Source organism: Diplodia corticola (genome assembly GCF_001883845.1).
Source record: "Diplodia corticola strain CBS 112549 chromosome Unknown scaffold106, whole genome shotgun sequence".
NCBI lineage: Eukaryota > Fungi > Ascomycota > Dothideomycetes > Botryosphaeriales > Botryosphaeriaceae > Diplodia > Diplodia corticola.
Genome location: NW_017971585.1, coordinates 27149 through 36351, shown reverse-complemented (window position 1 = coordinate 36351; position 9203 = coordinate 27149). Strand labels below are relative to the sequence as shown.

Genomic DNA, 9203 nt, shown 5'->3' with positions numbered 1-9203 from the left:
CAGCTGGCCGGGGAGCGCGGGCGGCGGGCGATCGCGAGAGGCACGGCTGATGCCAGCGGCCAGCGCTGACTTGTGCGCGCTAGAAAACGGTCCGCCGGGCGGCCGTAGTGGGCCAAGGCCGCAGGGCTGCGCTGCGTTTCGCTTCCTTCCGCGCAGCGCAGAGTGGCCTGATCAGCACGCCAGCCCGTTGCGCTGCGCGCGTGGGCTTGGCTCGCCGCGGCGGCCTCCATCGCGCCCGCAGCCCAGCGCCTGTGTATTCGGCGGGATAAATAACAACCAAGACGCGCCATTGTCGTGACCTCATCTTATCACCACACCCCGCCAGCACTGCAACCCGAGCCTCGCTCACTGAACAACGCACGACATCACCGCACATCAACCCACCGCCGCCCCCTGCGACCGCCCCTATCTGCCCTCTGCTGAGGATGACCTGTGATTGGCTGGAAGCCATGTCTCTGAGTGCGCACCGCCGCCAGCCGGAACTAGCCTAGCAACAGGGCTGACCATTGCCTCAGCATCCTTTGATCAACCTGCTGGAAACAGCTACAGCTTCGACGACTGGATCAACTCCGATTGCCTGGACTACCCCACCAGCACTGTCGAACTGCCAGGCGGTCCGTCGTCCACATCGTCCGTCAACACGCCACCCCTGCTGGCCCGCAATCATACCATGGTCACGCCAGACTACAGCGATAGCGCCCGCCGCCCGCTGTCAAAAGAGCCGCACCAGTCCTCTCAAGTCCAGCCGTGGCAGACCAATCTCGCCGCCAATCCCTTCGCCTCGCCTCCCACTCTGCCCGCCATCCAGGACGACTTCCAGTTCCAGGACCAGCCCTCGCTGAACTCCAGCGAAAGCCAGTACCAGCCCAACGCCTTCAACTTTGACATGGCCGTGTCGCCCACGCCGTCTCTGTCTGGCCCCGAATCTCCCTTCTCCCACCACGAAATGGACACCACCTCCGGCACCGCCACAGCCGCCTCATCCCCGCGCCGATCCTCGCTCAAGCGCTCCGCGCCCTCCTCTCCCGTCATGGACACCATCCCCCCTGCTTCCAAGCGCATGCTCCGGAACCGCCCGCACGGCCTCCAGGGCCAGAAGCACATGGACGCTTCCTCCACTTCTCCTTCAGCCTCATCTCGTATCAGCAAGACCCGCCAGCCCCACAACCAGGTCGAGAAGAAGTACCGTGAGGGTCTCAACAATGAGCTCGAGCGCCTCCGCCGCGCCGTCCGCACCCTCCCTCAGCCCCGTACTCGCTCCTGCTCCACCTCTGAGGAGGATGACGACTCCTACGGCGGCTACAGTGCTGCCGTCCCCAAGCCTAGCAAGGCTGCCGTGCTCGCTGGCGCCGTCGAGTACATCAAGTACCTCGAGGCCGAGCACGAGAGGCTCGCCAACGAGAACGAGCAGCTGAGGGAGCTCGAAGGCCTGCGAAGGCGACGAGAGGAGGGCTGGGCCTGGACCAGGCGGGGCCACATGGGCTTCGTGAACTGAACAGGAGAAGGACTGAAAACTTGTAAAGAAAATTCATGACTGTAAGAGATGGACACAAAACACAGCGGCATCTCTGGCGTTCACAGGCGTTTTTTTGCCAATTGCAACCGGAAAAGCTGGATACCCGGAAAGACTAGCTAGATTTCTCATCATTACGATAATAACTCCGGCGTTTGACGAGCTGGATTAGGACTAGAGTGTACTCGCTCTACACGAAATGTATAGAACTCCACTTTCTCATTCAATCTGAGCTCCCAAGTTTGGAAGTGACTTCGTGTGGCGTGAGGGACGCATGACCGAGATTCGAGCGCGCCAGACCCAACCCTTGCCAACACAAGATGATGCGCATTAGCGCCAGATCAGCCTGCCCATCACTTGGTGATTGGCCCTTGTCTATCACAACTTTCCCTATATCGGTCGATCCTGACAGCCCTTTGGTGGAGAGCCGTCGCACACGGCTGTGATGAGAAGTCTGAGCTGGAAGATAAGATCGAGTCATCAGATAGCTTCAGCCCGTCATGCCACAGCGTCAGACCATGTCTCGTCAAACCCACCCACCCAGGGCCCCTCAGGTCAAGATTCTTCACGTCCCACCTCTGCAGTAGCGACACCCCTTGATGCGACTACGCCCCAACATTCATCAGCACTTGCCTGACATTCTGCTACTCGTCACGCCATGCCTCCAGCACGCCGTCGAGCCACCATTTTGACTCACTTCATCTGTACAGGTGGTTCCACGCCGTGCAGGCCCGCAGAGGCGTATCTTGGCTCGGCCCACCATCACCGGTCAGAAAATCGGAGGTTGTACGTGCTCTACAGTAGTAGCTCATTTACTTTTCTTTCATGGCCAGCGGCGGCGATGTCCGTCGGGCCGGCCAGCCACTGTGGTCGAGAACTATCGGTGGAGCGTCAACACACCTCGTCGCAGAATCGGCAGCACGCAATACGGCCATCTTCAGGGACCGCACACGGCCCCTGAGCGAGATCCGTGCAGCCGCAGGAAGCCAAGACAGCCTTCCACAGTCTTCCTACTCACCGACAGCCGCAAAACTCGCTCATCGGAGCAGACCGGACCCAGTCCAACTTGGCGTGCAACAAAGCTTCGGAACAATACTGGGTCTCTCATCCTCCTCAGTCTGGACGCATCTTTGTTGTCGTGGAAAGGAGGCCTGATGGAAACTATTATGCCACCGAAAAGCACGAGCATGCAGCTAGAAGGGCTCCTTGGTATCTCTTGACCGAGTCCGGCGAGCGAGATCGGTCACATCCGCCGGTACCGCCGAGGAGGAGCACAGTTGGCCGGTGCGAAGCAGGATCGAGAGCCAACAAACATAAAAGCGACTGGGGAGAGGAAACACGGCGCCCGACACGCCATTTGAGTATCTGAAGGGCGAGAGATGTTGGCTCGACACGTACCTTGCAGTGCGCGTACTATGTCGACTTCATTAATGCGACAACAGCTGTTCAACCCCGAGGAACTGAAGGATCCGACCGGCCGCCACCATCATCATCGAATTTACTGATAACATATATCCAGATGTTTGCTTCAACTCCACGCGCCTTGAGCAATAAGGTTGCACTGCCTGAAACTAGCCTTATAGGTGGAACTTTTGACCGCAACCGCCCTCGGTGCGTGTCTGCTCTAAGATGCTCAGAGCACTGCATGCCGTGCGTTTGGGAGGTCGCATCAAACGATGCTGTCTTTCGAAGGACCTGCTTTGCTGGTGTAGATGGAGACGGGACACGAAGTAGCGTGGGAGCGAAGACGCGTCGCGACGCGCTGACGTCATTCCAAGATTGGCGAGGGGATCGATCTGGGAGATCTTTCGCCGCCGCTGATCCCGCTGTTCGCATCATAGACTCAGGCACCATCTCGCTCACTTCTCAGCTCTAGCGTGCAGCCTTCCATCATGGACTTGGCGCGACCCAGCTGTGACGCCTGCGGCGGCTGCTGCGCTGCTGCACCTCGCACGCCTCTTGTTGTCTTTATTCCACCTTGCGCCCGTTCCGTTCCTCAACCTCACCTCGAATGCCATATCTACTCCCACCTTTTGCCGTAGTTTCGCGCTCATCCGCCTGCCGCTCCCTGGTTTCTCGTGGTCTGCGCCTGTCGCCCTCGCCACCCGCATATCTTTCCACAATGCCGAAACGAAGCCGCCCAGCCGCTGCGGTCCCAGCCTCAGAGGACATGGCGCCTCCGCCGAAGAGAACCCCAATTCCCTTGCCTCCCACGAAAGGCCCTAGGCGAAGGTCCTCAGCACGGGATGCAACAAACGCCAGCACCAACCCTGACGTGAACGACGAAGTCATTGATGGTCCCAACGCCTTGCGAGCGTCGCCCGACAATGCTGTCGACAGAAAGATTGCGCCGTCGTTGGAACAAGCCGAGACAGATTCGCCTTTGTCCGATGTTTTGGACCACAAGACCGAACCCAAAAAACGTGGAAGAGGAAAGAAAAACGCCAAAGATGTGGGCTCGACAGAAGAGCCGGTTGAGACGCCAAAGAAAGAAACAACCAAAGCTGAAGACGTAGGCGAAGAAGCTCTGATGTTTGATCAGGAAGCAGAAGACGAAGAATTCCTAGATGAAGAAGAGATCAAAAAAGCTGTCTCCAGGCCACCGCCTGTGCACAGCGACTACCTTCCACTACCGTGGAAAGGTCGCTTAGGTTACGTGAGTGAGGGGTGGGTCGCCAGTGAGATTAGAGTCTAACCGAGTGCTAGGCCTGCTTGAACACCTACCTCCGCAATGCCACGCCTCCAGTGTTCAGCTCCAGGACATGTCGTATCGCCTCCATACTCGACCACCGACATCCGCTGAAAGATCCTAGTCAACCTGAACATGCTACGAAAAACAGGCCCGACAAAGACCAACCAGCGGACATTCAGCGCGGCCGGGACTTTGTAGAGAGCCTCGGACTAGCCAATGCTCGCGATATCATCAAAATGGTGCGCTGGAACGACAAGTATGGGATCAAATTCATGCGGTTGAGCAGTGAGATGTTTCCGTTTGCCAGCCATGAAGAGTATGGATACAAGCTGGCCCCCTTCGCATCTGAGACTCTTGCAGAGGCGGGAAAGGTCGTAGCAGAGCTCGGGCATAGGGTCACCACGCATCCCGGACAGGTAATTCACTATACTCCAAGGCGTCCGTCCCGACGATCTGACCGGCCTTTAGTTCACCCAGCTCGGTTCTCCCCGCCAGTCAGTGATTGAAAATGCGATCAGAGACCTTGAGTACCACGATGAGATGCTCAGCTTACTCAAGTTGCCTCCGCAACAGGACCGTGACGCGGTCATGATTTTGCACATGGGCGGCACGTTTGGCGACAAGGCTGCAACTCTCGACCGATTCCGTAAGAACTACGCCAGACTTACTCCTTCCATAAAGAACCGCCTCGTACTTGAAAATGACGACGTCAGCTGGACCGTCCACGATTTGCTCCCAGTCTGCCAAGAGCTTAACATACCCATGGTCCTCGACTTCCACCACCATAACATACTCTTTGACGCCGACAAGACTCGCGAGGGTACTCTTGACATCATCAATCTATACCCCGAGATAAAGGCCACGTGGACTCGCAAGGGTATCACGCAGAAAATGCACTATTCTGAGCCTACCCCAGCAGCCGTCACTCCGACGCAACGTCGCAAACACAACCCTCGCCCGTTCACGCTGCCGCCGTGCGCGAACGACATGGACCTCATGATTGAAGCCAAGGACAAGGAGCAGGCCGTCTTCGAGCTGATGCGCAACTTCAAGCTGCCGGGCTGGGACACGTTCAACGACGTGATCCCGCACGTTCGCCGCGACGAGAACAAGCCCGCTCGTCCGCCTGCGAAGAAGAAGGCTACGCCCAAAAAGAAGACTAAGAAGGCGGCTGACGGCGATGATATCGTTGAAGCGGCTGCCGAAGACTTGGAAGAGGCGGCTCCGCCGCCCGTCGTTCCTGAGGAGGAACTGGGCATGGGCGGTCCGGATCGTCGCGTGTACTGGCCACCAGGTATGGAGGAGTGGCTGCGGCCGGTGAAGAGGGTGGTGAAGAAGAAAGAAGACGGCGAGAAGGCGACGCCGGCCAAGACGAAGAAGAAAGCTGCTGCTACTGCCGATGCCGCCGCTTCTGCCGCCGCCGGCGAGGAGGCGCAGGATGAAGTCGCTGGAAGTGCCTCGAAGAAGAAGGCTGCGCCGAAGAAGGCGGCCCCGAAGAAGGCGGCCCCGAAAAAGGCTGCTTCTGGGAAGGGGCCAAAGGCGGTCGAAAGTGTGCCCACGCCGTCGACATCTGAAGGGGAGGATGAGCCGGCAGATATGCCGGACTTGGATGATGACGACGAGGAAGCTGTTGTGACGGGTAAAGGTGCAAGGCGGGGCGCACGGAGCAGTGGTAGGGTGGGTAGGGCAAAGGTAAATTATAACGAAGAGATGTCTGAATAGGCTTCTGTCTGGTAGATGCGATGGCAGTTATGAGGAGCAAATCAACAATTTTGTTTTTTCATAAGCAGAGCCATCGAAATCGATTCGGCTATAATTGCATCGAATATTTTCTTTGAATTGGCACAGATACGGTACCTGTGCGGAGATGCAGCTGGCTGTTGAGGCGATCTGGATTGTCGGCCTCACAGCGGTCGTCTTGATGGTGGTGGTGAAGACGTCCAGCCTGGAGATGAAGGTTGTGGTTACAGACATACGGTCGTGCAGTCAGGCTTATTTTTCTGATGATATTCTGGGAATCTCTTAAGATGGCTCTTAGAATCCCATGTGTCATTGGTAGTGGGTGACCGAGCTCCACGAGATCAGTTAATATAGTGAGTATGATGATGACATTGCATTGTTTGACGACACAGACAGCGGGGAATTGTACACAATAGAGTGACGCCGTTCACACGCCGATCCCGTTACATCCTTCTGTTGTTCGTGTTTACAATGACGTTGCCCACGGTGATAGGAATAGTACGCTGCGAAAGCTCCTTCCGATGTCGGCGATGAGGTAATTCAACTGTAGAGGATATGTCTGGAGAGCACAGGGGCCTATCATAGCTCTATCCTGGGCAGCGGGAAACACTGGAGCAAGCATCCTCGGCGGCTTACCCTGGTACTGCTTGTTGGCTGGCTCGTACTGCTTTTCGGCTACGGATTATTTAATATGGCCTGCAGCGGCTTCGGAGGACGGATTGCTGGAGCCAGTGAGGCAGCGCGGATTGCTAAGCGAAAATCCGGGGAAGCGACAGCCCTGGCCCGCGCGTCAAGAAAAGTTGCGCGATAACGGCCGACGCGTGCTCCGACTGTCCACGGCAGCAACCATGGCTTCCACCGTTCGTTCAGCCGCCCGCCTGGCTGCCCGCGCAAGCTTCGTATGCCCTCTACCCCGGAATTGATCCGCTGCGGTCGCTGACTCGTCCCAAGGTCCGATCAGGCTTCCCGGCTGTTCGGACGCCTTCGCTGCGTGCCGCCACTGTCATCCGCCCGTCCCCGTCGTTCCACCGCCCGCGGTTATACAGCAGCGCCTCTGCTCCCCAGCAGCAGGAGCATGTTTTCCACACCCAGCTCGAGGACACCAATGCGTCGTCTCTCCTCTCCTCGCTCCAGAAGCCGCAGGGCGTGCCGCAGACCTTGACGGAGAAGATCGTACAGAAGTATGCTGTCGGTCTGCCTGACGGCAAGTTTGTCAAGTCTGGCGACTATGTCACCATCCAGCCCGCCCACTGCATGACTCACGACAACTCATGGCCTGTCGCTTTGAAGTTCATGGGCATTGGTGGCTCCAAGATCGCCAACAACCGTCAGACCGTCATGACCCTCGATCACGACGTCCAGAACAAGAGCGAGTCCAACTTGAAGAAGTACAGGCAAATCGAGGAGTTCGCAAAGAAGCATGGCGTCGACTTCTACCCGGCTGGCAGGGGCATTGGACACCAGATCATGGTTGAGGAAGGCTACGCATTCCCCGGCACTCTTGCCGTGGCGTCTGACAGCCACACCAACATGTACGGCGGCATCGGCTGCCTGGGAACCCCTGTCGTGCGCACTGACGCTGCCTCCATCTGGGCTACCACCAAAACCTGGTGGCAGATTCCGCCCATCGCCAAGGTTACCTTCACTGGCCTTCTTCCCAAGGGTGTCACTGGCAAGGACATCATTGTTGCTCTCTGCGGTCTTTTCAACAAGGATGATGTGCTCAACCACGCCATTGAGTTCACCGGCTCCCCTGAGACCCTTGCCAGCCTGCCTATTGATGACCGTCTGTCCATTGCAAATATGACGACTGAATGGGGTGCTCTGAGTGGTCTCTTCCCTATGGATGGTACCCTCAAGGGCTGGTTGCGCTTCAAGGCCACTGAGGCGTCCATGTACGAAAGCAACCGTATCTCGCGCTTCAATCACGAGCGCCTTGACGAGCTCTTCGAGAACGCCCCTGTTGCTGACCCTGGTGCCACTTACGCCAAGAAGCTTTACCTTGACCTCTCCACCCTCTCCCCCTACGTCGCCGGTCCCAACTCGGTCAAGGTTGCCACCCCTCTTGCCGAGCTACAGGCTCAGGACATCAAGGTCAACAGGGCATATCTCGTCTCTTGCACGAACTCTCGAAGCTCTGACATCGCTGCTGCCGCCCGTGTGTTCAAGGAGGCTGCGGCCAAGAACAACGGCGAGATCCCCAAGATTCCCGAGCACGTCAACTTCTACATTGCCGCGGCGTCGACGTTGGAGGAAGCCGCGGCAAGGGAAGCAGGTGATTGGGACGCTCTTCTCCAGGCTGGCGCGCAGCCTCTGCCCAGCGGATGTGGTCCTTGCATTGGCCTCGGCACCGGTCTCTTAGAGCCAGGTGAAGTTGGTATCAGCGCCAGCAACCGCAACTTCAAGGGCCGCATGGGCTCGACGGATGCCAAGGCCTACCTCGCCAGCCCCGAGGTCGTTGCTGCCAGTGCGTTGGCAGGCAAGATTTCGGGCACTGGCTGGTACGAGCAGCCCGAGGGTGTGACGGGGGTGATCCGTGGCGAAGGCGATCTCATTGGAAACACCATCGAGGATGCTCTTGCGTCCATTATCGGCCAGGTTGATTCTATGGTCGCGACGGGTGAGCAGGCCATTTCGGGCAAGGACAGCAGCGCGGAATCGGAGTCCGTGGGCGACGAGTCGCTGACGGAGATACTGCCCGGCTTCCCCGAGAAGGTGTCGGGGGAGATCGTCTTCTGTGACGCTGACAACATCAACACTGACGGCATCTATCCCGGCAAGTACACGTACCAGGACGACGTCACGCGCGAGAAGATGGCCGAGGTGGTCATGGAGAACTACGACAAGGAGTTTGCACAGGTGGCCAAGGCCGGGGACATTCTCGTGTCGGGCTTCAACTTCGGCAGCGGGTCGTCCCGCGAGCAAGCCGCCACGGCGATTCTGGCCAAGGGCATCCCGCTCGTGGTTGCCGGGTCGTTTGCCAACATCTTCGGACGTAACAGCATCAACAACGCCCTCATGGGAGTTGAGGTGCCGCGGCTGGTGGAGCGGCTGCGCAACACGTTCGGCGAGAAGACGCTGACACGGCGCACTGGCTGGACTTTCGAATGGGATGTTCGCCGGAGTAAGGTCACGATCCAAGAGGGCGAGGGCGGCGAGAAGTGGAGCCAGAAGGTCGGTGAGCTGCCGCCGAACGTGCAAGAGATTATTGCGCTTGGTGGTCTTGAGAATTGGGTCAAGAAGAGTATCGGACTGTAG

General features: G+C 58.0%; 3 protein-coding genes across 3 annotated transcripts; all 3 read left to right on the top strand.

Moving 5' to 3' along the window:
* Positions 1-449: 449 nt before the first annotated feature.
* BKCO1_1060007 (membrane-tethered transcription factor) lies at positions 450-1495 on the top strand (the record flags this gene model as incomplete). The annotated part of the gene is made up of 2 exons (XM_020270217.1): positions 450-459; positions 516-1495. The coding sequence occupies 2 exons, from the start codon at positions 450-452 to the stop codon at positions 1493-1495; spliced, it is 990 nt and encodes a 329-aa protein (XP_020125134.1).
* A 2140-nt stretch (positions 1496-3635) lies between these two features.
* BKCO1_1060006 (uv damage endonuclease) lies at positions 3636-5927 on the top strand (the record flags this gene model as incomplete). The annotated part of the gene is made up of 3 exons (XM_020270216.1): positions 3636-4169; positions 4220-4621; positions 4674-5927. 3 exons carry the CDS (start codon positions 3636-3638, stop codon positions 5925-5927), a joined length of 2190 nt encoding a protein of 729 aa, XP_020125133.1.
* An 866-nt stretch (positions 5928-6793) lies between these two features.
* BKCO1_1060005 (homoaconitase) lies at positions 6794-9203 on the top strand (the record flags this gene model as incomplete). The annotated part of the gene is made up of 2 exons (XM_020270215.1): positions 6794-6844; positions 6897-9203. 2 exons carry the CDS (start codon positions 6794-6796, stop codon positions 9201-9203), a joined length of 2358 nt encoding a protein of 785 aa, XP_020125132.1.